This window comes from Phocoena phocoena, chromosome 4 (assembly GCF_963924675.1).
Source record: "Phocoena phocoena chromosome 4, mPhoPho1.1, whole genome shotgun sequence".
Taxonomy (NCBI): Eukaryota; Metazoa; Chordata; class Mammalia; order Artiodactyla; family Phocoenidae; genus Phocoena; species Phocoena phocoena.
The window spans coordinates 13,543,435-13,570,789 of record NC_089222.1 but is presented as its reverse complement, the minus strand read 5'-3'; the positions used below and the strand labels follow the sequence as shown (position 1 = coordinate 13,570,789).

At 42.5% G+C, this 27,355-nt stretch overlaps 1 protein-coding gene across 2 annotated transcripts; it reads left to right on the top strand.

Annotated features, from left to right (window-relative positions):
* The first annotated feature begins 1,425 nt into the window (after positions 1-1,425).
* Positions 1,426-27,355, top strand: ASTE1 (asteroid homolog 1). Of its 2 annotated transcripts, XM_065876303.1 has the most exons (5): positions 1,426-2,730; positions 22,399-22,609; positions 24,369-24,558; positions 25,224-25,247; positions 26,989-27,355. In XM_065876303.1, the coding sequence occupies exons 1-5, from the start codon at positions 1,426-1,428 to the stop codon at positions 27,353-27,355; spliced, it is 2,097 nt and encodes a 698-aa protein (XP_065732375.1). The 2 variants fall into 2 exon arrangements, with proteins under 2 accessions (XP_065732375.1, XP_065732376.1); XM_065876304.1 differs by lacking the exon at positions 25,224-25,247 and having other exon boundaries at positions 27,031-27,355.

Sequence of the window (27,355 nt, the reverse complement as noted above, 5' to 3'; positions counted from 1 at the left end):
ACGCCGACCAAGGTGGGCGGGGAAAAGGAGGCCGGCCCAGCAGGCCTCGCTGCCCTAACCTAAGAGCAGCCATTCAGAGCGTGCTTTCCAGCCTTCCTGGGTGACCTCGCGCCAGGCCCGGGGGTACCTCACCTCTCCGCGAAGTCGGCGCCGCTAGCTTCCTGGAATCGGGCTCCCCGTGACGTCATACGCGGAGACTTCCGGCTCCGCTCGGGAGGTCGGGCTCACGTGCCGGGAGCTCCTGGTCTCCCCCGGCTCCTGCTGGCTTGTGGTGGAGAGGCTGGTCTTCTGGGAGGACGGAGCAGGTGGGCGCTGCCGCCGCGGGCCCGGGGGGCGCGGTTTGAAGGCCTGTATTTGAGGACTTGGAGCAAACGTTTTGCGCGCCTTCCTCCTGTCTAGCGCGCATTTGTTGAACATCTTCTGTAACTAGCTTCGGCTGAGTTGCGCGGTCTCTGCTCACATTTGCTGTACAAGACAGACTTGAGAGAAGTAGGTACCCTACAGGGTAAGGTACTGAGACAGGGCCAAGCCTAGGGTGAAGTGAGTTGGGCACTAAATGCAAGGGGAAGCCCAAAAACTCTGTGATCAAGATAACACAATATCTTTTAAAAAAAAATCAAAACTAATGCAAAAAAAATACATGCTTGACAAAACCTCACGATTTTAAATAAAGACAGGATCGGTAACTGTGCCATGCTGAGCGATATTGGAGCCTGAGGCCAAAGGAGAAACCAGTAATAATTATCCTGTGACTTAGCCAGTTGGGGAAGGATATCTTCAGTTCCTGGGACGTATATGCCAAGACAGATGAGAAGAGCCTCTGGTTAGCGTGAAACTGGAGAGTTAAGTTCCTCCAGGCTTGAAACTCGGAGCTGTGCTAATTAAGATGGGCCCATAAGCCAAGGCCTCAAAGAAATTCCCAGACTCTGATAATCAAAATAGAAAAACTGGATCCACATCATTGACCCTACACACTTTAGTTAACTGAAGCCTAATGCTTTATGATCTATTAATTATGTTATTGAGGTTATCATTTTTATAGCTTAGGATCTTTTACGCTGACCCCACAAAACAAATATTCTGTGTTGTAGGATGGTGACTGTCTCAGTATCAAAGTCTGCAGAAGTTCTGTATGTCAGCAGCCTCCGTCCCTGTCCAAAGAGCAGACTCCACGAAGCCATTGAGTTTGTGCCTTGTAACATATGGGGAAAGCGAGAGAGAATGAAAAAGCACTCAGCTAGGTGGTATTGCCTGAGAATCTAGGTAAGGACTAAGATGTTGACACCTAATGTGTTCTATTTAAAGAGCTGTTCACAACATTTGCTGTTGATTTGATGGTGCTAGAAACAGTAGCTTGGTCCCCCATAAGCAACATCAATTAAAAGTGTGTTCTCTTGTTTTAAACAGGCAATTCTTCAGACAGTCATGGGTATCCGAGGACTAATGAGTTTTGTGGAAGATCATATTAATGAGTTCTTCACAGATTTGAAGTTGCGAGACACAAAAATTATCATTGACGGCTATGCCCTCTTCCACCGCCTTTGCTTCAGTTCAAACTTGGAGCTCCGGTATGGAGGGGACTATGATTCTTTTACAGATGTTGTAGAAAAATTCTTTGAATCACTTTTTGCTTGTAAAATCTGCCCATATGTTGTTTTAGATGGAGGATGTGACATTTCAGATAAAAAGCTTAACACTTTAAAGGATCGAGCTAGGGAGAAGATCCAGATGGCCCATTCCCTTTCTGTTGGCGGGGGTGGGTATGTGTGTCCCTTACTCATCCGGGAAGTATTCATACAGGTTCTGATCAAGCTGCGGGTACGTTTTGTCCAGTGCTTTTCGGAAGCAGATCGGGACATTATGACCCTTGCTAATCACTGGAATTGCCCCGTGTTATCGTCTGATAGTGACTTTTGCATTTTTGACCTGAAAAGTGGGTTTTGCCCATTGAATAGCTTTCAATGGAGAAACATGAACACTATCAAGGGCACACGAGACTACTATATCCCTGCCAAGTGCTTTTCCCTTGATGCACTCTGCTGTCACTTCGGCAATATGAACAAAGTTCTGCTGCCTCTCTTCGCGGTGCTGTGTGGAAATGACCACGTTAATCTGCCCGTCGTGGAGACGTTCTTAAGTAAAGTATGTCTTCCTCTTGGGACTCCCAGTTCTAAGGGGAGGAGACACCACCGGGTGCTGGGACTTCTGAACTGGTTGTCTCGTTTTGCTGACCCTACCGAAGCGTTAGACAACGTTCTGAAACATCTTCCCAGAAAGAGTCGAGGAACCGTGAAGAAGCTTCTCTGTGGCTCCATGGGGGAGTACCTGCAGTCCCAGGGGAGGCTGCAGGACTTCTTCCAGCATGGTGCTTACGCCTGCCCAGACACCTGGAATCCGGGTTTACCGCCTTGGGTGCTCGCGGCCTTGGCGAGCGGCCAGCTGTCCCCTTTCATCAGCGATGCTCTGATGCTGAGACGGACCATTCTCCACACACAGGTAGAAAACATGCAGCGACCAAACGCCCACAGAATCTCTCTGCCCATCCGGCAAGTCATCTATGGGCTCCTTGTGAATACTCCTCCACATCCAGGAAATGTGGCCTGGGATGCGCTGCCTCCTCAGCCGCCTGCTTTCAGCGAAGTGGAAAGGATTAATAAAAATATCAAAACATCAATTGTTGGTGCAGTAGAACTGCCCAAGGATCATTCTGACTTAAGCAAATTGACTGAGGTAAGTATTTGTAATACCACTGCAATTTCTGTAAAGCATTTTACAGGTTACAAAGTGCTTTCATGTGTATTATCTCTCTTAACAAACTGAGGTTGGTTGCTATATTGCCCCTATTTCATAGCTGAGAAAACTAAGACTCAGCTAAATCCTTAGCCAGGGAATTATTGGAGCTGCGACTCAAAACTACATCTTCTAGCTCCAAATCTGCCATTTCCACTGTACTTCAGTAGCATGTGTTAATCTTTGCGGTTATTACTACTACTCTTGTTGTTAACTAGCTATCAGTAGAATGGGGTTAGTGACTAAAAATAAAGGAAAGGGGAAAAAATTCTGAGATACAGAAAAAAGAAAGCTTGCCTTTAGGCCTTGATCAAAGGCACAACTAACATCTCAGACTGCATTGGATTGCAATTAAAAGGATTAATACTGGTGCTTAGGCCTAATTTTTCATTTTTATTGATGGGGACTTTTTTTTAGACTTGAGATTTATGGCATCATGTTGATTTGCTTAGTTTGATACTGAAAACTTGACTCTTAGCCTAACTCAGTGTTGATTAAACCTGAGTAACAGACCAACCCCCTTTTCAAGGTAAAAGCAATTCTCATGGATCCCAGTGTTTACTTAGTTTTTTTAATAATATTACATAAATATATTAAAAATTACAAATAGATGTGAAGCTGCTTATGTAAACACAATTAAATTTACAAATTAAATGCAGATAAACTCACAATTCCAATTGTTATTGGGGTTTTTGTTTTTTTAATTTATTTATTTTTGGCTATGTTGCATCTTTGTTGCTGCACACAAGCTTTCTCTAGTTGCAGCGAGCGGGGGCTCCTCTTCACTGCAGTGCATGGGCTTCTCATTGCAGTGGCTTCTCTTGTTGCACAGCATGGGCTTTAGGCATGCGGGCTTCAGTAGTTGTGCTGCGCCCGCTCAGTAGTTGTGGCACGTGGGCTCAGTAGTTGTGGCTCAAGGGCTCTAGAGTGCAGGCTCAGTAGTTGCAGCGCACGGGCTTAGTTGCTCTGTGTCATGTGGGATCTTCCCGGACCAGGGATTGAACCTGTGTCCCCTGCATTGGCAGGCAGATTCTTAACCACTGCGCCACCAGGGAAGTCCCGGGGGGGTTTTGGATCCAACTTAATATTCAGACTCAGGAGACTCTCTCAGGCCACTCAGGGTGCCAGTCTGCTCCGGAATGTAGGGCCACATAACAGCATCCGTGAAGCTTTGAATCAGGAGCGGGAGTCCTCCCAACGGTCTACACCATTGATTCTCCTGGGGGTGATTTTGCCACCCAGGAGGCACTTGGCAGTGTCTGGAGACACTTTTGATTGGCAATACTTGGGGAGGGGTGGCTGTTGTTGCTACTGGCATATAGTCAGGAGAAGCCAAGTATGTTGCTAAACATCTTACAGTTGACAGGACAGCGCCCCCAGCCAAGAGTTGTGCAGCCCAGAATGCCCACACAGGTGACCAGGAACTAGCCCTTTTAGCCTCCCCATTGGTGACAGCTCAGGCAGGAGGAACAAGATTCACATCATTGGGTCCAGGAGCCTCCTTGGCAATGGGGAATGACTGCTATTAGGAACAGGGTTTCTTTCTGGGGTGATGAAATGTTCTGGAATTAGAGATGGTTGCACAGGCTTATAAAGAAACGAAAACTACTTTAAAAGGGTGAATTTTATGACATGGAAATTATATCTCAGTTAAAGAAGGAAAAAGTCCCACTGGCCTCCTTCCCCACGGGATCTAATCTTTCTTGTAACAATTCCATAGACATAGCTTCTGAGGTCCCTGCAAGGGACATGCCTGATTACAAGTCACTGCACTCAGGGAAGCCCCAAGATAGGGCGTCCCCATCTGGTTTGTACAGTTCATTTATTGTGTAAGTCTAGATACAGTTTTACAGGAGTCATTCTTATCATGCTAAGTAGCATGACTTGACTTTATCATGTTTCCAGGTTTAAAGAACTAGAGAGTTGAGCATAGGTCACATTCCAAACAAGGAATTTATTAAAACTTTACCCACACCAGAAAAATTGAAATTAGCAACGGTGTGGCTGTTAGCACAACTGACGCTGTCCCGAGCCCTTACAGCTCTTCCTATCCTTTCACTGACCCTACCCAGGACTGTACTGTGCCATCAGTCACTCCTCTGCATCAAGGGCTTTGTGGTTAATAGAGACTGTTTAATAATCGTTAGGACCAGGTGGCCTCTATGCTCTGTTAGTCCCCAAACAATGAAAACCTTTTCTGACGTACTCACTGCGCCCCTGAGACCGGCTAGCTACCCATTCATGAATCTTGACTTAGGAATTGCACGCCCTGTTTCCAAACACCCCCCCACCAAAGGTTAACTATAAATTGTCCCAGTGGCCCCGCAGCCGTGCGCAGCGCAGTTGCACATGCTTCCGATTAATCGTTGTCCACCAGATCCCTATCCCACCCTGACTACGTTACCCGCTGATAAACTGATCCAATGACTACATGGAGCCGCCTGCCTCGTTTTTCAGTCTCAGGATGCCTTCTCAGTTTGGTGGGCACTTCTCATTGCCTCCACCCTCCAACAGCAACATTCTGAAGGAGGTTTTGCTGAAATTACATTTCTCCTCACAACATAAATGGTGCTGTGTTGGAGGGCTTTTTTTTTTTTACTTTTTTTATGGCTTTATTGAGAAGTGTCTTTAATGTGCATACTCTGATGAGTTTTGACGTACATTTACATCCATGAATCCATCCTACAGTTAAGATAATGTACCCATCAGCCCTAAACATTTCCTTTGCCTCTCTGCCCTTCATCCTTCCCTCAGTGTGTACACATAGCAAAGTGCACAGATAATTTACACCTTGATGAGTTCGAAGCAGCTCAGTAGTTCCATGTAAAGGGCACCGAGATGAAGATTCATTATGAGCACCTCTGCTTTCCCCAGTGTGGTTACAGTCACTCCCTCCCTTACCCCTTGTACTCACTGTTCTGATCTCTAACAACCTTGAATACTTTGTTCTTACACTTTATAAATCGTCTGGCTTCTTTTATTCAACATGGTGTTCATGAGATTCATTCATATCACTGTGCATAGTTGTAGATCTTTCATTTCTCATTGTTGTGTATTTTTACCTTGTGGGACTGTACCACAATTGATTGTTGATCTTATAGCTGATGGGCGTTTGTGCAGTTTGCACTTTGGGCTATTATGAATAGTGCTATGAACATCCGAGTGCACAGCATTTAGTAAAAATACATTTCTGTTGCACATATAACTAGGAGTGGAGTTGCTGGGACATAAGACACACGTATGTTCAGCTTAGAAGACACATTGCCAAGTGCACAGTGGTTTTTACCAATAAATATTCCAACCAGCAGTTTATGAGAGTTCTTCTTACTTTATACCCTTGCCCTTACTTGGAATCTTCTATCCTTTTAAAAAATTTTAGCTGTTCTTTTTTTTTATTATTTAAACAGATTTTTGTTAGCTTTATTCATTTTTTGAATTTTATTTTATTTTTTTATACGGCAGGTTCTTATTAGTTATCCATTTTATACATATTAGTGTATATATGTCAATCCCAATTGCCCAATACATCACACCACCACCACCACCCCCCGACCACTTTCCCCACTTGGTGTCCATACATTCTCTACATCTGTGTCTCAATTTCTGCCCTGCAAACCAGTTCATCTGTACCATTTTCCTAGGTTCCACATATATGCGTTAATATACGATATTTGTTTTTCTCTTTCTGACTTACTTCACTCTGTATGACAGTCTCTAGATTCATCCACATCTCTACAGATGACCCAATTTCGTTTGGTTTTATGGCTGAGTAATATTCCATAGTATATATATACCACATCTTCTTTATCCATTCATCTGTTCATGGGCATTTAGGTTGCTTCCATGACCTGGCTATTGTAAATAGTGCTAAAGTGAACATTGGGGTACATGTGTCTTTTTGAATTACGGTTTTCTCTGGATATATGTGCAGTAGTGGGATTCCTGGGTCATATGGTAATTCTATTTTTACTTTTTTAAGGACCCTCCATACTGTTCTCCATAGTGACAGTATCAATTTACATCCCACCAACAGTGCAACGGAGTTCCCTTTTCTCCACACCCTCTCCAGCATTTGTTGTTTGTAGATTTCCTGGTGATGCCCATTCTAACTGGTGTGAGGTGATACCTCATTGTAGTTTTTTGTTTTTTGTTTTTTTCGTTTTTGCTTTTTTTAACATCTTTATTGGAGTATAATTGCTTTACAATGGTGTGTTAGTTTCTGCTTCACAACAAAATGAATCAGTTATATATATACATATGTTCCCATATTTCTTCCCGCTTGCGTATCCCTCCCTCCCACCCTCCCTATCCCACCCCTCCAGGCGGTCACAAAGCACCGAGCTGATCTCCTGTGCTATGCAGCTGCTTCCCACTAGCTATCTACCTTACGTTTGGTAGTGTACATATGTCCATGCCTCTCTCTCGCTTTGTCACAGCTTACCATTCCCCCTCCCCATATCCTCAAGTCCATTCTCTAGTAGGTCTGTGTCTTTATTCCTGTTTTACCCCTAGGTTCTTCATGACATTTTTTCCCCTTAAATTCCGTATATATGTGTTAGCATACGGTATTTGTCTCTCTCTTTCTGACTTCACTCTGTATGACAGACTCTAGGTCCATCAACCTCACTACAAATAGCTCAATTTCGTTTCTTTTTATGGCTGAGTAATATTCCGTTGTATATATGTGCTACATGTTCTTTATCCATTCATCCGATGATGGACACTTAGGTTATTTCCATCTCCAGGCTATTGTAAATAGAGCTGCAATGAACATTTTGATACATGACTCTTTTTGAATTATGGTTTTCTCAGGGTATATGCCCAGTAGTGGGATTGCTGGGTCATATGGTAGTTCTATTTGTAGTTTTTTAAGGAACCTCCATACTGTTCTCCACAGTGGCTGTATCAATTTACATTCCCACCAACAGTGCAAGAGGGTTCCCTTTTCTCCACACCCTCTCCAGCATTTATTGTTTCTAGATTTTTTGATGATGGTCATTCTGACTGGTGTGAGATGATATCTCATTGTAGTTTTGATTTGCATTTCTCTAATGATTAGTGATGTTGAGCATTCTTTCATGTGTTTGTTGGCAGTCTGTATATCTTCTTTGGAGAAATGTCTATTTAGGTCTTTTGTTTTTTTGTTATTAAGCTGCATGTGCTGCTTACAAATTTTGGAGATTAATCCTTTGTCAGTTGCTTCATTTGCAAATATTTTCTCCCATTCTGAGGGTTGTCTTTTGGTCTTGTTTATGGTTTCCTTTGCTGTGCAAAATCTTTGACGTTTCATTGGGTCCCATTTGTTTCTATTTGTTTTTATTTCCATTTCTCTAGGAGGTGGGTCAAAAAGGATCTTGCTGTGATTTATGCCATAGAGTGTCCTGCCTATGTTTTCCTCTAAGAGTTTGATAGTTTCTGGCCTTACATTTAGGTCTTTAATCCATTTTGAGCTTATTTTTGTGTATGGTGTTAGGGAGTGATCTAATCTCACTTTTCCATGTAGCTGTCCAGTTTTGCCAGCACCACTTATTGAAGAGGCTGTCCTTTCTCCACTGTACATTCCTGCCTCCTTTATCAAAAATAAGGTGACCATATGTGTGTGGGTTTATCTCTGGGCTTTCTATCCTGTTCCATTGATCTATATTTCTGTTTTTGTGCTAGTACCATACTGTCTTGATTACTGTAGCTTTGTAGTATAGTCTGAAGTCAGGAAGCCTGCTTCCTCCAGCTCCGTTTTTCGTTCTCAAGATTGCTTTGGCTATTCAGGGTCTTTTGTGTTTCCATACAAATTGTGAAATTTTTTGTTCTAGTTCTGTGAAAAATGCCAGTGGTAGTTTGATAGGGAGTGCACTGAATCTGTAGATTGCTTTGGGTAGTAGAGTCATTTTCACAATGTTGATTCTTCCAATCCAAGAACATGGTATACCTCTCCATCTATTTGTATCATCTTTAATTTCTTTCATCAGTGTCTTATAATTTTCTGCATACAGGTCTTTTGTCTCCTTAGGTAGGTTTATTCCTAGATACTTTATTCTTTTTGTTGCAGTGGTAAATGGGAGTGTTTTCTTGATTTCCCTCTCAGATTTCTCATCATTAGTGTTTAGGAATGCCAGAGATTTCTGTGCATTAATTTTGTATCCTGCTACTTTACCAAATTCATTGATTAGCTCTAGTAGTTTTCTGGTAGCATCTTTAGGATTCTCTATGTATAGTATCATGTCATCTGCAAATAGTGACAGCTTTACTTCTTCTTTTCCGATTTGGACTCCTTTTATTTCCTTTTCTTCTCTGATTACTGTGGCTAAAACTTCCAAAACTATGTTGAATAAGAGTGGTGAGAGTGGGCAACCTAGCCTTGTTCCTGATCTTAGTGGAGATGCTTTCAGTTTTTCACCATTGAGGACGATGTTGGCTGTGGGTTTGTGATATATGGCCTTTATTATGTTGAGGAAAGTTCCCTCTATGCCTACTTTCTGAAGGGTTTTTATCATAAATGGGTGTTGAATTTTGTCAAAAGCTTTCTCTGCATCTGTTGAGATGATCATATAGTTTTTCTCCTTCAACTTGTTAATATGGTGTATCACGTTCATGATTTGCATATATTGAAGAATCCTTGCATTCCTGGAATAAACCCCACTTGATCATGGTGTATGATCCTTTTAATGTGCTGTTGGATTCTGTTTCCTGGTATTTTGTTGAGGATTTTTGCATCTATGTTCATCAGTGATATTGGCCTGTAGTCTTTTTTCTTTGTGACATCTTTGTCTGGTTTTGGTATCAGGGTAATGGTGGTCTCGTAGAATGAGTTTGGGAGTGTTCTTCCCTCTGCTATATTTTGGAAGAGTTTGAGAAGGATAGGTGTTAGCTCTTCTCTAAATGTTTGATAGAATTTGCCTGTGAAGCCATCTGGTCCTGGGCTTTTGTTTGTTGGAAGATTTTTAATCACAGTTTCAATTTCAGTGCTTGTGATTGGTCTGTGCATATTTTCTATTTCTTCCTGATACATTCTTGGCAGGTTGTGCCTTTCTAAGAATTTGTCCATTTCTTCCAGGTTGTCCATTTTATTGGTATAGAGTTGCTTGTAGTAATGTTTCATGATCTTTTGTATTTCTGCAGTGTCAGTTGTTCTCCTTTTTCATTTCTAATTCTATTGATTAGAGTCTTCTCCCATTTTTTCTTGATGAGTCTGACTAATGGTTTATCAATTTTATCTTCTTAAAGAACCAGCTTTTAGTTTTATTGATCTTTGCTATTATTTCCTTCATTTCTTTTTCATTTATTTCTGATCTGATTTTTATGATTTCTTTCCTTCTGCTAACTTTGGGGTTTTTTTGTTCTTTCTCTTATTGGTTTAGGTGCAAGGTTAGGTTGTTTATTCGAGATGTTTCCTGTTTCTTAAGGTAGGATTGTATTGCTATAAACTTCCCTCTTAGAACTGCTTTTGCTGCATCCCATAGATTTTGGGTCGTCGTTTCTCCATTGTCATTTGTTTCTAGGTATTTTTTTATTTCCTCTTTGATTTCTTCAGAGATCACTTCGTTATTAAGTAGTGTATTGTTTAGCCTCCATGTGTTTGTATTTTTTACAGATCTTTTCCTGTAATTGATATCTAGTCTCATAGCATTGTGGTCTGAAAAGATACTTGATACAATTTCAGTTTTCTTAAATTTACCAAGGCTTGATTTGTGACCCAAGATATGATCTATCCTGGAGAATGTTCCATGAACACTAGAGAAAAATGTGTATTCTTTTGTTTTTGCATGGAATGTCCTATATATATCAATTAAGTCCATCTTGTTTAATATATCATTTAAAGCTTGTGTTTCCTTATTTATTTTCATTTTGGATGATCTGTCCATTGGTGAAAGTGGGGTGTTAAAGTCCCCTACTATGAATGTGTTACTGTTGATTTCCCCTTTTATGGCTGTTAGTATTTGCCTTATGTATTGAGGTGCTCCTATCTTGAGTGCATAAATATTTACAATTGTTATATCTTCTTCTTGGATTGATCCCTTGATCATTATGTAGTGTCCTTCTCTGTCTCTTCTAATACTCTTTATTTTAAAGTCTATTTTGTCTGATATGAGAATTGCTACTCCAGCTTTCTTTTGGTTTCCATTTGCATGAAATATCTTTTTCATCCCCTTACTTTCAGTCTGTATGTGTCTCTAGGTCTGAAGTAGGTCTCTTATAGACAGCAAATATATGGGTCTTGTTTTTGTATCCATTCAGCCAATCTGTGTCTTTTGGTTGGAGCACTTAGTCCATTTACATTTAAGGTAGTTATCGATATGTATGTTCCTATTCCCATTTTCTTACTTGTTTTGTGTTCGTTATTGTAGGTCTTTTCCTTCTCTTGTGCTTCTTGCCTAGAGAAGTTCCTTTAGCAGTTGTTGTAGAGCTGGTTTGGTGGTGCTGAACTCTCTCAGCTTTTGCTTGTCTGTAATGGTTTTAATTGCTCCATCAAATCTGAATGAGATCCTTGCTGGGTAGAGTAATCTTGGTTGCAGGTTTTTCTCCTTCATCACTTTCAATATGTCCTGCCACTCCCTTCTGGCTTGCAGAGTTTCTGCTGAAAGATCAGCTGTTAACTTTATGGGGATTCCCTTGTGTGTTATTTGTTGTTTTTCCCTTGCTGCTTTTAATGTTTTCTTTGTATTTAATTTTTGACAGTTTGATTAATATGTGTCTTGGCATATTTTTCCTTGGATTTATCCTGTATGGGACTCTCTGTGCTTCCTGGACTTGATTAACTATTTCCTTTCCCATATTAGGGAAGATTTCAACTATAATCTCTTCAAATATTTTCTCAGTCCCTTTCTTTTTCTCTTCTTCTTCTGGAACCCCTATAATTCGAATCTTGGTGTGTTTAGTGTTGTCCCAGGGGTCTCTGAGACTGTCCTCAGTTCTTTTCATTCTTTGTTCTTTATTCTGCTCTGCAGTAGTTATTTCCACTGTTTTATCTTCCAGGTCACTTATCCGTTCTTCTGTTTCAGTAATTCTGCTATTGATCCCATCTAGAGTATTTTTCATTTCATTTATTGTGTTGTTCATCGTGTTTGTTTCATCTTTAGTAGGTCCTTGTTAAATGTTTCTTGCATTTTGTCTATTCTATTTCCAAGATTTTGGATGATCTTTACTATCATTATTCTGACTTCTTTTTCAGGTAGACTGCCTATTTCCTCTTCATTTGTTAGGTCTGGTGGGTTTTTTGTTTTTTTTTTTTTTTTTTTTTTTGCGGTATGTGGGCCTCTCACTGTTGTGGCCTCTCCCGTTGCGGAGCACAGGCTCCGGACGCGCAGGCTCAGCAGCCATGGCTCACGGGCCCAGCCGCTCCGTGGCATGTGGGATCTTCCCGGACCGGGGCACGAACCCGCGTCCCCTGCATCAGCAGGCGGACTCTCAACCACTGCGCCACCAGGGAAGCCCCAGGTCTGGTGGGTTTTTATCTTGCTCCCTCATCTGCGGTTTTTCTATCTTCTCATTTTGCTTATCTTACTGTGTTTGGGGTCTCCTTTTTGCAGGCTGCAGGTTCGTAGTTCCCGTTGTTTTTGATGTCTGTCCCCAGTGGCTAAGGTTGGTTCAGTGGGTTGTGTAGGCTTCCTGGTGGAGGGGACTAGTGCCTGTGTTCTGGTGGATGAGGGTGGATCTTGTCTTTCTGGTTGGCAGGTCCACGTCTGGTGGTGTGTTTTGGGGTGTTGACTTATTATGATTTGGGGAAGCCTCTCTGCTAATGGGTGTGGTTGTGTTCCTGTCTTGCTAGTTGTTTGGCATATGATGTCCAGCACTGTAGCTTGCTGGTCGTTGAGTGAAGCTGGGTGCTGGTGTTGAGATGGAGATCTCTGGGAATTTTTTGCCATTTGATATTATGTGCAGCTGGGAGGTCTGTTGTGGACCAGTGTCCTGAACTTGGCTCTCCCACCTCAGAGGCCCAGCACTAACTCCTGGCTGCAGCACCAAGAGGCTTTCATCCACACGGCTTAGAAGAAAAGGGAGAAAAGGTAGAATGAAAGAATTAGTAGTAGAAGAAGAAGAAGGAGGGGGGAGGGGGGGAGGAAGCAGAAGAAGAAGAAAGAAAGGGAGGGAGGAAGGAGGGAAGGAATGGAAAAAAAAGAAGATAAAGTAAAATAAAATAAAGTAAGATAAGATATAATAAAGTTATTAAAATAAAAAAATAATTATTAAGAGGAAAGAAAAAACAAAAAAACGGATGGATAGAACCCTGGGACAAATGGTGGAAGCAAAGCTATACAGACAAAGTCTCACACAGAAGCATACACATACACACTCACAAAAAGAGGAAAAGGGGAAAAAAATCATAAATCCTGCTCTCAAAGTCCACCGCCTCAATTTGGGATGATTTGTTGTCTAAAGGAGGGAAGGAAGGAAAGAAAGAATGAAGATAAAGTAAAATAAAGTGATTAAATTAAAAAGTAATTATTAAGAAAAAATTAAAAAACAAAACAAAACAACGGATGGATAGAACCCTCGGACAAATGGTGGAAGCAAAGCTATACAGACAATATCTCACACAGAAGCATACACATACACACTCACAAAAAGAGAAGGGGAAAAAATAATAGATTTTGCTCTCAAAGTCCACCTCCTTAATTTGGGATGATTCGTTGTCTATTCATGTATTCCACAGATGCAGGGTACATCAAGTTGATTGTGGAGCTTTAATCCGCTGCTTCTGAGGCTGCTGGGAGAGATTTCCCTGTCTCTTCTTTGTTCTCACAGCTCCCAGGGGCTCAGCTTTGGATTTGGCCCCGCCTGTGTGTGTAGGTCCCCGGAGGGTGTCTGTTCTTTGCTCATACAGGACGGGGTTAAAGGAGCCACTGATTCGGGGGCTCTGGCTCACTCAGGCCGGGTGTAGGGAGGGTCACAGAGTGCAGGGCGAGCCTGCGGCGGCAGAGGCCGGCATGACGTTGCACAAGCCTGAGGTGCGCCGTGCGTTCTCCTGCAGGAGTTGTCCCTGGATCACAGGACCCTGGCAGTGGCAGGCAGCACAGGCTCTCCGGAAGGGGGGTGTGCATAGTGACCTGTGCTCGCACACAGGCTTCTTGGTGGCGGCAGCAGCAGCCTTAACGTCTCATGTCTGTCTCTGGGGTCCGCGCTTTTAGCCGTGGCTCGCGCCCGTCTCTGGATCTCCTTTAAGCAGCATTCTTAATCCCCTCTCCTCGCGCACCAGGAAACAGAGAGGGAAGAAAAAGTCTCTTGCCTCTTCAGCAGGTGCAGACTTTTCCCCAGACTCCCTCCCGGTCAGTTGTGGCGCACTAACCCCCTGCAGGCTGTGTTCACGCCGCCAACCCCAGTTCTCTCCCTGCCGACCGAAGCCCGAGCCTCAGCTCCCAGTCCTGCCCACTCCGGCGGGGGAGCAGACAAGCCTCTCGGGCTGGTGAGTGCCAGTCGGCACTGATCCTCTGTGCAGGAATCTCTCCGCTTTACCCTCCGCACCCCTGTTGCTGTGCTCTGCGGCTCCGAAGCTACCCCCCTCCATCACCCGCAGTCTCCGCCCGCAAAGGGGCTTCCTAGTGTGTGGAAATCTTTCCTCCTTCACAGCTCTCTCCCACTGGTGCAGGTCCCATCCCTATCCTTTTGTCTCTGTTTATTCGTTTTTCTTTTGCCCTACCCAAGTACGTGGGGAGTTTCTTGCCTTTTGGGAGGTCTGAGGTCTTCTGCCAGCGTTCAGTAGGTGTTCTGTAGGAGTTGTTCCACATGTAGATGTATTTCTGGTGTATCTGTGGGGAGGAAGGTGATCTCCGCGTCTTACTCTTCCGCCATCTTCCCGGAAGCCCCTCCTCGTAGTAGTTTTGATTTGCATTTCTCTAATACTTAGTGATGTTGACCAGCTTTTCATGTGCTTCTTGGCCATCTGTATGTCTTCTTTGGAGAAATGTCTATTTAGGTCTTCTGCCCATTTTTGGATTGGGTTGTTTGTTTTTTTAATATTGAGCTGCATGAGCTGTTTATACATTTTGGAGATTAACCCTTTGTCCGTTGATTCGTTTGCAAATATTTTCTTCCATTCTGAGGTGAGTGTTGTCTTTTCATCTTGTTTATGGTTTCCTTTGCTGTGCAAAAACTTTTAAGTTTCATTAGGTCCCATTTGTTTATTTTTGTTTTTATTTCCATTACTCTAGGAGGTGGATCAAAAAAGATCTTGCTGTGATTTATGTCAAAGAGTGTTCTTCCTATGTTTTCCTCTGAGAGTTTTATAAAGTTCGGTCTTACATTTAGGTCTCTAATCCATTTTGAGTTTATTTTTGTGTATGGTGTTAGAAGAGTTCTAATTTCATTCTTTTACATGTAACTTTCCAGTTTTCCCAGCACCACTTATTGAAGAGACTGTCTTCTCTCCTTTGTATATCCTTGCCACCTTTGTCATAGATTAGTTGACCATAGGTGCATGGGTTTATCTCTGGGCTTTCTGTTCCATTGATCTGTATTTCTGTTTCTGTTTCAGTACCATATTGTCTTGATAACTGTAGCTTTGTAGTATAGTCTGAAGTCAGGGAGTCTGATTCCTCCAGCTCCTTTTTTTTCCCTCAAGACTGCTTTGACTATTCAGGGTCTTTTATATCTCCATACAACTTTTAAGATTTTTTGTTCTAGTTCTGTGAAAAATGCCATTGGTAATTTGATAGGGATTGCATTGAATCTGTAGATTGCTTTGGGTAGTAGAGTCATTTTCACAGTATTGATTCTTCCAATCTAAGAACATGGTATATCTCTCCATCTGTTTGTATCATCTTTAATTTCTTTCATCAGTGTCTTATAGTTTTCTGCATACAGGTCTTTTGTTTCCCTAGGTAGGTTTATTCTTAGGTATTTTATTCTTTTTGTTGCAGTCGTAAATAGGAGTGTTTCCTTAATTTCCCTCTCAGATTTTTCATCATTAGTGTATAGGAATGCAAGAGATGTCTGTGCATTAATTTTGTGTCCTGCAACTTTACCAAATTCATTGATTAGCTCTAGTAGTTTTTTGGTGGCATCTTTAGGATTCTCTATGTATAGTATCATGTCATCTGCAAACAGTGACAGTTTTACTTCTTCTTTTCCAATTTATATTCCTTTTATTTCTTTTTCTTCTCTTACTGCCGTGGCTAGGACTTCCAAAACTATGTTGAATAATAGTGGTGAGAGTGGACATCCTTGTGTTGTTCCTGATCTTAGACGAAATGCTTTCAGGTTTTCACCACTGAGAATGATGTTTGCTGTGGGTTTGTCATATATGGCCTTTATTATGTTGAGGTAGGTTCCCTCTATGCCCACTCTCTGGAGAGTTTTTATCATAAATGGGTGTTGAATTTTGTTGAATGATTTTTTTGCATCTACTGAGATGATCATATGGTTTTTTTCTTCAATTTGTTAATATGGTGTATCACATTGATTGATTAGCATATATTGAAGAATCCTTGCATCCCTGGGATAAATCCCACTTGATCATGGCGTATGATCCTTTTAATGTGTTGTTGGTTTCTGTTTCCTATTATTTTCTTGAGGATTTTTGAATCTATATTCATCAGTGATATTGGTCTGTAATTTTCTTTTTTTGTGGTATCTTTGTCTGGTTTTGATATCAGCGTGATGGTGGCCTCATAGAATGAGTTTGGGACTGTTCCTTCCTCTGCAAATTTTTGGAAGAGTTTGAGAAGGATGGGTGTTATCTCTTCTCTAAATGTTTGACAGAATTCACCTGTGAAGCCATCTGGTCCTGGCCTTCTGTTTGTTGGAAGATTTTTAATCACAGTTTCAATTTAATTACTTGTGATTGGTCTATTCATATTTTCTGTTTCTTCCTGGTTCAGTCTTGGAAGGTTATACCTTCCTAAAAATTTGTCCATTTCTTCCAGGTTGTCCATTTTATTGGCATAGAGTTGCTTGTAGTAGTCTCTTAGGATGCTTTGTAGTTCTGTCATGTCTGTTGTAACTTCTCCTTTTTCTTTTCTAATTTTATTGATTTGAGTCATCTCCCTCTTGATGAGTCTGGTTAATGGTTTATCAATTTTATTTATCTTCTCAAAGAACCAGCTTTTAGTTTTATTGATCTTTGCTATTGTTTTCTTTGTTTCTGTTTCATTTATTTCTGCCCTGATCTTTACGATTTCTTTGCTTCTGCTAACTTTGTGTTTTGTTTGTTCTTCTTTCTCTAGGTTCCTTTAGGTGTAAGGTTAGATTGTCTATTTGAGATTTTTTTGTTTCTTGAGGTAGGCTTGTATAGCTATAAACTTCCCTCTTAGAACTGCTTTTGCCGTATCCTGTAGGTTTTGGATCTTCGTGTTTTCATTGTCACTTTTCTCTAGGTATATTTTGATTTCCTCTTTGATTTCTTCAGTGATCTCTTGGTTATTTAGTTGGTTATTGTTTAGCCTCCATGTGTTTGTGTTTTTTACGTTTTTTTCCCAGTAATTGATTTCTAATCTCATACCGTTGTGGTCAGAAAAGATGCTTGATATGATTTCAATTTTCTTAAATTTACTGAGGCTTGATTTGTGACCCAAGATGTGATCTATCCTGGAGAATGTTCCGTGTGCACTTGAGAAGAAAGTGTAATCTGCTGTTTTTGGATGGAATGTCCTATAAATAGCAATTAAATCTATGTGGTCTATTGTGTCATTTAAAGTTTGTGTTTCCTTATTAATTTTCTGTTTGGATGATCTGGCCATTGGTGTAAGAGAGGTGTTAAAGTCCCCCACTGTTATTGTGTTACTGTCTATTTCCTGTTTTATAGCTGTTAGCAGTTGCCTTATGTATTGAGGTGCTCCTGTGTTGGGTGCGTATATATTTATAATTGTTGTATTTTCTTCTTGGATTGATCCCTTGATCACTATGTAGTGTCCTTCCTTGTCTTTTGTAACATTCTTTATTTTAAAGTGTATTTTATCTGATATGAGTATTGCTCCTCAAGCTTTCTTTTGATTTCCATTTGCATGGAGTATCTTTTTCCATCCCCTCACTTTCAGTCTATATGTGTCCCTAGGTCTGAAGTGGGTCTCTTGTAGACAGCATATATATGGGTCTTGCTTTTGTATCCATTCAACAAGCCTGTGTCTTTTGGTTGGAGCATTTAATCCATTCACATTGAAGGTAATTATCGATATGTATGTTCCTATTACCATTTTCTTAATTGTTTTGGGTTTGTTTTTGTAGGTCCTTTTCTTCTCTTGTGTTTCCCACTTAGAGAAGTTCCTTTAGCATTTGTTGTAGAGCTGGTTTGATGGTGCTGATTTCTCTTAGCTTTTGCTTGTTTGTAAAGCTTTTGATTTCTCCATCGAATCTGAATGAGATCCTTGCCGAGTAGAGTAATCTTGGTTGTAGGTTCTTCCCTTTCATCACTTTAAGTGTATCGTACCACTCCCTTCTGGCTTGTAGAGTTTCTGCCAAGAAATCAGCTGTTAACCTTATGGGAGTTCCCTTGTATGTTATTTTTCCCTTGCTGCTTTCAATAATTTTTCTTTGTCTTTAATTTTTGCCAATTTGATTACTAGGTGTCTTGGCATTTTTCTTCTTGGGTTTATCCTGTATTGGACTCTCTGCACTTCCTGGACTTGGGTGGCTATTTCCTTTCCCATGTTAGGGAAGTTTTCTAGTATAATCTCTTCAAATATTTTCTCAGGTCCTTTCTCTCTCTCTCCTCCTCTGGGACCCCTATAATATGAATGTTGTTGCATTTAATGTTGTCCCAGAGGTCTCTTGGGCTGTCTTCATTTCTTTTCATTCTTCTTTCTTTATTCTGTTCTGCAGCAGTGAATTCCACCATTCTGTCTTCTAGGTCACTTATCTGTTCTTCTGCCTCAGTTATTCTGTTATTGATTCCTTCTAGGGTGTTTTTCATTTCACTTATTGTATTGTTCATCTCTGTTTGTTTGTTCTTTAATTCTTCTAGGTCTTTGTTAAACATTTCTTGCATCTTCTCAATCTTTGCCTCCATTCTTTTTCCGAGGTCCTGGATCATCTTCACTATCATTCTGAATTCCTTTTCTGAAAGGTTGCCTATCTCCACTTCATTTAGTTGTTTTTCTGGGGTTTTATCTTGTTCCTTCATCTGCTACATAGCCCTCTGCCTTTTCGTCTTGTCTATCTTTCTGTGAATGTGGTTTTTGTTCCACAGGCTGCAGGATTGTAGTTCTTCTTGCTTCTGCTGTCTGCCCTCTGGTGGATTAGGCTATCTATGAGGCTTGTGCAAGTTTCCTGATGGGAGGGACTGGTGGTGAGTAGAGCTGGCTGTTGCTCAGGTGGGAAGAGCTCAGTTAAACTTTAATCCGCTTGTCTGCTGATGGGTGGGGCTGGGTTCCCTCCCTGTTGGTTGTTTGGCTGGAGGTGACCCAACACTGGAGCCTACCCGGGCGCTTTGGTGGGGCTAATGACAGACTCTGGGAGGGCTCACGCCAAGGAGTACTTCCCAGAACTTCTGCTGCCAGTGTCCTTGTCCTCACTGTGAGACACAGCCACCCCCCACCTCTGCAGGAGACCATCCAACACTAGCAGGTAGGTCTGATTTAGTCTCCTATGGGGTCACTGCTCCTTCCCCTAGGTCCCGATGTGCACACTACTTTGTGTGTGCCCTCCAAGAGTAGAGTCTCTGTTTCCCCCAGTCCTGTCAAAGTCCTGCAATCAAATCCCACTAGCCTTCAAAGTCTGATTCTCTAGGAATTCCTTCTTCCGTTGCCGGACCCCCAGGTTGGGAAGCCTGACATGGGGCTCAGAACCTTCACTCCAGTGGGTGGACTTCTGTGGTATAAGAGTTCTCCAGTCTGTGAGTCACCCACCCAGCAGTTATGGGATTTGATTTTATTGTGATTTTGCCCCTCCTACCATCTCATTGTGGCCTCTCCTTTGTCTTTGGACATGGGGTATCTTTTTTGGTGAGTTCCAGTGTCTTCCTGTCGATGATTGTTCAGCAGTTAGTTGTGATTCTGGTGCTCTCACAAGAGGGGGTGAGAACACGTCCTTCTACTCCACCCAATTTTAGCTGTTCTTATGGTTGCCATCATTTTAGCCAATTTGGTGGGTGTTAGTTTGCATTTCTCTGATGACTTATTTGAACACCTTTGCATGTGTTCACTGGCCATTTGCATATTCTGTTAAGTTTCTATTCAAAGCCTTTTGCCCATTTTCGTGTGTTTTGGTTTATTTCTATATACAGGTCCTTTGTCAGATAACATTGTGGGAGCATACTGTGGGTTGTCTTTTCAGTCAAGTATGTTTTGCTGAACAAAAGTTCTTAATACACTCTAATCTAAAATTTTATTTATGCCTGTTACTTTCATGACCTACTTAAGAAATTATTGCCTGCTCCAAGGTCATGAAAAATATTTTTGCCTTTTACACCTAGATCTGAAATCTATCTAGAATTGATTTGTTTGTGTGTGTGGTGTGACATAGGGGTGAGGACACTTTTCCCCCACATGAAAATCCAATTGAGTCAATGAGTACAGCAGGTGGATTATACTCCTGGCTCAGTGGAGGTGACAAGTGTTCTCATCACGTACTTGTATTCAAAGTGGGGTGAGATTTTAGTTCAGTGTCTGTGCAGTGACATCATTTGGCTTTCCCTTGGCACCCTCAGTTCTGCATTTTAGCTCAATGTTGTTAGCTCTAATTAGCCCATGATATTTCTAAAGGGAATCAGGTGCAAATATTATTCCAAAGGTGTGCAGGTACAAGTACGGAGACTTTGTGATAATATCTTCATTTTGTATGCTTAACGTGATGTGACAGTAATACTTCATCTGCTCTGTGCCAGTTCTTGTAATAGAAAATGTATACAATCTCTCATTTATTTCCCACAGTAACCAGGTAGGGTAGAGTTTCCATTTTGGCTGTGTCACTTGCAGTGGACAGAGCACCATTCAAGTTAACTTGTGAGAGGCTAACCGTAAGGAGAGATGGAAGGGATCCTTCTTGGGGAGTAAGTCAGTGCCAAGCCCAGCCTCTCTCCGGGTGCCTCTGCCTCTGAGGCAGCTTCTTCTGCAGGCTTGTCACATGGGATGAACCCTAACTAGATTTAAGGGCTGTGAGCAGAGTAGTCCCCCTTGGGGAAGGGAACAAGGACTAGTGGGTTCCATGAAACATCTGTGTAACTCATTCTAGTGCCCATTTTACAGATGATCAGACCTGACTGTAGCAAAGCTCAGAAACTCGCTCAAGTCTGCAGAGTTAGTGAGGGCAGAACCTCTCTGAAGTCAAAGCCCAGACTCTGCTTGGTTCATAGAAGTTGTAAGTTGGCTAGAGAATTCAATAATTTAAGCATCATATGTCAGAAAAGAATTCATGTATTTTCTTAGCTTTGCATGATAGGTCTTTCTATCAGTTAAGATTATGAGGAATATATTTAAATTTAAGTAGTTAATTCTACTTCCCATAGGGGTGATTGACTGTACTGTAAACCACTTTGCATATTTCTAATTTTTAAATTTTTATCGCAGTATCAAATTATTAAAACCAGTACCTATAAATCATTATATTAAAGTTGTCATACATTGATGATGAACCTATTTTGTCAGTTACAACGTGTTTTACTTCAAGTTAACATCTCTGTTATTCAGCTGTCAACACACTTACTTACTGGGTGTTAGGTGCCAAGAAATGTGCCAGACTGTCTCATCCTTCCAGAAAATTAAGAAGGAAATCTTTTCTGGGTGTGTGCAGACACCAGTAATACAAACTATTTTTTTTCCTCTTAGAGTTTGATTGTGAAGTTGCCCAGAGATGCTCTTTTAATAGTCCTAATTTCCTTATCTGTAGAAGTGTGTGACCTGCAAGGTCCCTTACGGTTCTTAAATCTTAAGATTCATAGTAAATCAACTATACTTCAGTTTTTTTAAAAACTGGAATAAAAATCAACAAAAAAAAAGAAGGAAAAAAGATTCATTAAGGCAAAATTATGTCAACCAGAAGCCCGAAGCCCTCATAGCTGTTTACTTCCTTTTATTTGAAGCCTGGAGTGAAAGTTGGTGTGGTATGTTATTACAAGGACAATGCAGACAGCCCTTAAATATTCCTATTTGCTGGAATATACCTGCCACTAGAAGCGGCCACCTTGGCACAATCCCCGTGTGGGAGAAAACAGACAATAAGACATTCAGCTGGGTTGGTGCATGAGGCAGGACCCAGACAAGCAGAAGGCTGCATGGGATGCTGCAGAGGGTGCATGCGGTTAAAGTCTGCCTTCCAGAGGTGATGGTGATGGTGTCACAGAGGACGGGGGCTTGAACAGTCACTGGCAGGTGAGGGTAGGGTTGAGTATAGGTCTTTGTTTCTTAAAGCAGAAGAGTTAAAATGCAGCTTCCTGGGCTCCCCTCATTTACTGACTCAGTTTAAGGGGTGGGGCCTGAGGATTGTTTTAACAAGCTTCCCAGGTGACATGCACACTGCAGATGCCCAACAGCCTGCATGGGGGATGGACTGACGTGAGCAAGGGCTGTGCAGTGGGGAAGAGACAGCACGTCCAGCCAGTCACCACATTTATTACGCCCCTTATGGAGGTTCTAATTTTGAGTGTGGCTGATTTTTTTCCATAGGAAGATAAGAAACCGACCTAGAGAATGAAGAAGAAAGACATTCTCCAAAGTAACTTACAGAATGTTTGGTGTATATTTTCAGCTCTCCTTGGCTAGACGCCAGATACTTCTGTTAGAAACGCTGAAAGTGAAACAGAGCATCCTGGACCCTATCCCTGCTGCGTTGAAGTTGCCCATCGCCGTCAGCTGCTACTGGGTGCAGCACACGGAGGCCAAGGCAAAGCTGCATCATCTGCAGGCCTTACTGCTGGGGATGCTGATGGGACCCTTGCATGCCATGATCAACAGCCCTGGTAGGTATCTGGAAGTCCCAAGAGTATGTTACTTGCATGTAATCAAACGTTTAAACAAACAAACAAAAATTCTCGGATTATTTACTTCCATCAGTTATATCAGAACTTAGCAGTGGGGCACCAAAACGTCACTCATTCCTTGTAGATCTTTCTGAGTGCTCCGTGTACCAGGTCAGTGCTGGAGGGCTTGACCTCAAGGGCACAGCAGTGAAGATGCACTGATGCTGCCTCACCCACCTGTCCTGTGGCACCTGACGCTCAGTCTGTAAAGCGTGACCGTGATGTACATTTTGTGCTCCGTGTTCCCTGTCCTTCTCTTCAGTGCAGCAGCAGCATCTCCCCTGGAGACTTAAGTAAAATTGCCCATTGGTGAAACTTAAGGATACCTACAATTACTGTAAACATTCATGCTTGTGCTGTTTTGTGTCGTTTATTTTTTTACTTTCTTTTTTCCCCACTGTAAGTTTCAATTAGTATATGAGTTGTGATGGTAGAACTGGTAACTTCTCTTTCTATTAGAGAAATACACTTTGAGGCAGTTTCAGCTTTATTTAAACATCAGGTGAAATAAATGATGCATTGGAGCACTTCAATCCTGTAATGGGATTATTTTCTTTACAAAATTATGAATGCTTTATCCAAACATGTATAATAGTTGTCACACTCTAGAACAGTACTAACGTGATAGCTACTAGCCACAGGTGGCTATTTAAAATTTAAAATTCAGCTTCTTAATGCACTTGCCACATTCTAAGTGCCCAGCAGCCACAGGTGGCTAGAGGCTGCTGTACTGGACAGCACAGATGTAGAACATTCCCATCACTGCAGAAAGTTCTGGACAGCACTACTCTGGCATTTACTGTTTAAAATAAGGTCATGAAAGGATGAGCCAGCACAGACTCCAGGACACCCCAAAGTGGGAGAGCAGCTGTCAGAAGGCACTGTTGCACAGCAAGTTAAGTTCTGGCCCACTGCTGGTTAGGATACAAGTTTAGGATGTTTCCTCTCATTGAACATAAATATAGTTTAAGAAAATTCTCAAAGCACCAGTCTATTAAGTTTTTACCTGAGTCCAACAGAAGGGGCATGTCAAGGGTCTGTTTCTTTTCTTTTAGGAATGTGGACCCCACACCCAGGCAGGCTCAGTGCCTTGCTGCTCGCTCATTGGTAAAAGGTGGGCCTCCTTTTCCTTCCTTCCAGGTTGGTCCAGAAGGCAGGCTGCACGTGGAGCCGGGAACAGGCAGGTTTCCTGGGGTGGCTGCTGCTTGTCCTCCACCACTGAGAAAGTGGCTGATTTGCCTCATTCTCGATGAGTCATACTTATTCTCTTCCCATAAAACAGAAGTTAAAGCGTGTTTTGAACACACGGCTGTTTCTTTAAGGAAATGTAGTGAAATAGAACAGTAAAGAGAAGGGGATTTTTCATAGAGACACATTTAGGGTTTGGAGAGTTCAGATGCAGACGTGTTTAAAGGCAGGTAGTAGATTAGAGGAAGAGATACTATTTTAAGGAAAAAGATAAAGAATTTGGGGTTGAATAAAGTTAGGTTGTCATTAAAAGGGCATCTCGGTATAAATATTTCAGTTTATACATTGAGAGGCTTTTACATTGACATGAAAATAGAGAAGAGCCAAAAAAGAAAAGCATTTTGGTTATTCACTTTTTTCTTTATGGAATTTGAAGTTTTATATATGGATAAAATTACAAGGTGATACAGTGTTTTTGGAAATACTGCCCTTGGGTCGTGTCTTTATCTAGATGAGGAAGCTCTGCTGGGCGGTGGTGCTGAGATGCTGTATGAAGAGCTGCAGAGAGTGAAGGCACAACCGGGCCTGAGGCTGGACTTAGACACAGCTCATGTCTTCTGTCAGTGGCAGTGCTGCCTGCAGATGGGGCTGTATCTCAACCAACTGCTGTCCACGCCTCTCCCAGAGCCAGACCTAACTCGGTAAGCACCCAGGAAACTAGTGCAGGTGGCTGCATGTAGAAGTAAATACTTCAGTTTTCATTTAACGCAAAGAAGTTTTCTTTAAAACAATCAAACTTAGTATATAACTGGTCTTGGATCACTGTTAGAGCTGAAGAGCTGTAATGTTAAATTTTTAAAATATTAAATTACTTCCATATTTCCAAAGAAAGTTTCCATGATTTTTTAAAGTTTTCCAAATTTAAAAAAATCGGTTCATTAAAATAAAAATAAGAGGCAGTTGTTGGTAGAGTATAGCTCTTTCCCTCATTTCTTTCAGATCTTTATTCAAATATCATGTTATAAAGGCTTTTTCTGATCATCCTACTGAAATATTATTCAAGGGAGTGAGTGAGGAAGATAAAAGGGAGATGGTTAGAAAATGGAGTTGAGATTACATATGTGCTTTGTCTCTCCACTTGAAGATAAGCTCTGGGTGTGTGCTGGGACTTGCCTGTTTTGTTTACTGTTGTAGCCCCAGTGCCTAGCATTAAATACTCAAATACTTGTTGAATTAATGAGTGCTATACGGAGACCTATCATATATGCTGGTTTGACTTGAAATATTTCAAGTTGAAAGCTTCCTAGCAGTGCATAGTGTTGTTAATGTTACTGAACTCAAGTCTGTGTGTCTGACGCACAGTGAGGCCAAACAGTACCAAAACATTGGAGTTTGGAGCAGAGAAAGGTTTATTGCAGGGCCCTGGAAGGAGATGGGTGGCTCATGCCTTAAAAACCCCAACTCCCTGAGGGCTTTCAGCAAAGCCCTTTTATAGGAAAGGTGAAGGAGGCACATGGTTAGTTGTTGCAGACTTCCTGGTGTCAGATCCTTTGTTCTTGAGGTCAGGTCACCATGTTCCTATAAACCTCTAACAAAACAAATGTTATCCTCTGTTCTAAAGAGAAAGGGAAAGGGAGGCATTTAATTCTGTCTCCATGCCTCCTTGTGGCTTTTAACACTTAAATCCCAGAAGCGAAGTGACATCATTACCCTTCATTTTACCTGTTCAAAGTCCCAAGGACTGACTTTCGCCCTCCTAGGTCCGGGCCCTGGCTAAGAGGAGGGGTCCCTGTGGGGGCTGGTTACCCTGCCCCGGAGCGTTCGTTTGTCTGGCACCCAGTCTGGGTCCTCCTGCCAGTGCCCAGGCCAAACGGGAGAGGCAGATCTCAGCTGGCAGCGCCCTCAGGGCCTGGCCCCTGAGACCTTGCCCAGCCAGCATCACTGAGGGAGCCAGGCGCCCAGGACCCCGCCGGCCCTCACACTGGACCCCAGTTCCCCCAGCTCACCCACCGGCCCCAAGGCCAGCGGGCCTAGGAGCCAGGGAGAAGGCTGTGATCCGCCTCTCTCTCGCTGTCCCAGCACGGCTGCAAGCAGACTGCTGCTGGAGGGGGACCGCTGTCCCGGCTGCCAGTCCTGGCTAAGGGCTGCGTGCCCACCCCACCCCCTGTACTGAGCGTGGCGCACCCCCCACACACGTCGGCCCACCGGGCCTGCCAGCTGGACACTCAGCAGCACGAGGGCCTCAGCTGCCCCGAGGCCCCCCACCGGCTCCTTGGGAGCCACCTCCACACGCAAGTTCCCAGGAACGAGCCGCAGCCACAGGGCGGCGTGGCGTCCGCGGGCTGAACCGGTGCTGAACCGGTGCTGAACCGGTGCTGCACCAGTGCTGCAACCTGGGGTGGCCACGCAAACCTGCCGGCCCGGCCCATTGAGCATGCCCGGCCCCTATTACATTCCCACACCCTAGACCTCTCTACCAAATAAGATTGATTGGCGTTTGACCTATGGATTCCTTATTCCTTTCCTTTACTAATTTTGTTCATCCTTGACTGGATCCTCTCTAGTGACCACGGATCCCTATAAAACAAGACAGCGGAAACAGTTCCCTCAATAATGATTTCAGCAGGAGAGTTGTTCCTGCATCTCAGCATCACCAAGGCTCTTTAAATGATGATTTTACACTGAGTAAATGATGGTTCTCCATCAGTCAACCCTGGCAGTAAGTTAATATGTTAAATCTGTGGCTTCCAGTTCATTCCAGCTTATATTTGTGGAGTTGGTTTTTAATCCAAGTGAATGAATGACCTCGCAAATGATACGATTAAATGTTCTCATATTTCAACAGACTGCCCGTTTGTCCTATCAGAGGCATTTTTAACTCCTTGTCTTTGAAGTGTTAAGAGGCCTGCTCAGCTTTGGGCTAGTTGGAGAACCAGCAAGCATCCATCATTTAGTTTGTTGATAAAAAGTTCTAAGTATCATTAGCCAAGAAGTAATCTCTGTAACAATTCAGTTCCTTCTTTCAAGAAACAGATTATTCTTGAGTAACTTTAATAATGATTTTATAGAAGCAGCGCTCACAGTGTTTGATGGGTCTGTTGAAGCCACATTAGTGAGTTGTCCCAGTGCAGGAACCTCTGCTGTAATGACACCCTCTTCTCTCCCCTGAGCAGACTGTACAGCGGGAGCCTGGTGCACGGGCTCTGCCGACAACTGCTGACGTCAGCCTCAGTGGAGAGCCTCCTGCACGTGTGTCCTGAGGCCCAGCAACTCTATGAGCATATGTTCAGTGCCACTAGGTCATGTGCCCCTGCTGAACTAGTCCTACCAAAGGGTAAATCAAAAAAAAGAAGGCAAAAGAAACGAGGTACCCCCTGGTCAGAGAAGAGAGTGGGGACCACCTTGAACGCTAGGAGTTGGCATGAGGGAGGCAATCGGTTTGAGCTGTTGATGGTGGGGACCTTGGAGGAGCACATGGAGGCCGCAGAGCTTGAATAA

Coding starts and splice junctions, on each gene's coding strand:
- ASTE1 (XM_065876303.1), top strand. CDS start 1,426: ATGGGTATCCGAGGACTAATGAGTTTTGTGGAAGATCATATTAATGAG. Junction 2,731..22,398: donor ACTTAAGCAAATTGACTGAG/GTAAGTATTTGT, acceptor GTATATTTTCAG/CTCTCCTTGGCTAGACGCCA. Junction 22,610..24,368: donor TGCCATGATCAACAGCCCTG/GTAGGTATCTGG, acceptor GTCTTTATCTAG/ATGAGGAAGCTCTGCTGGGC.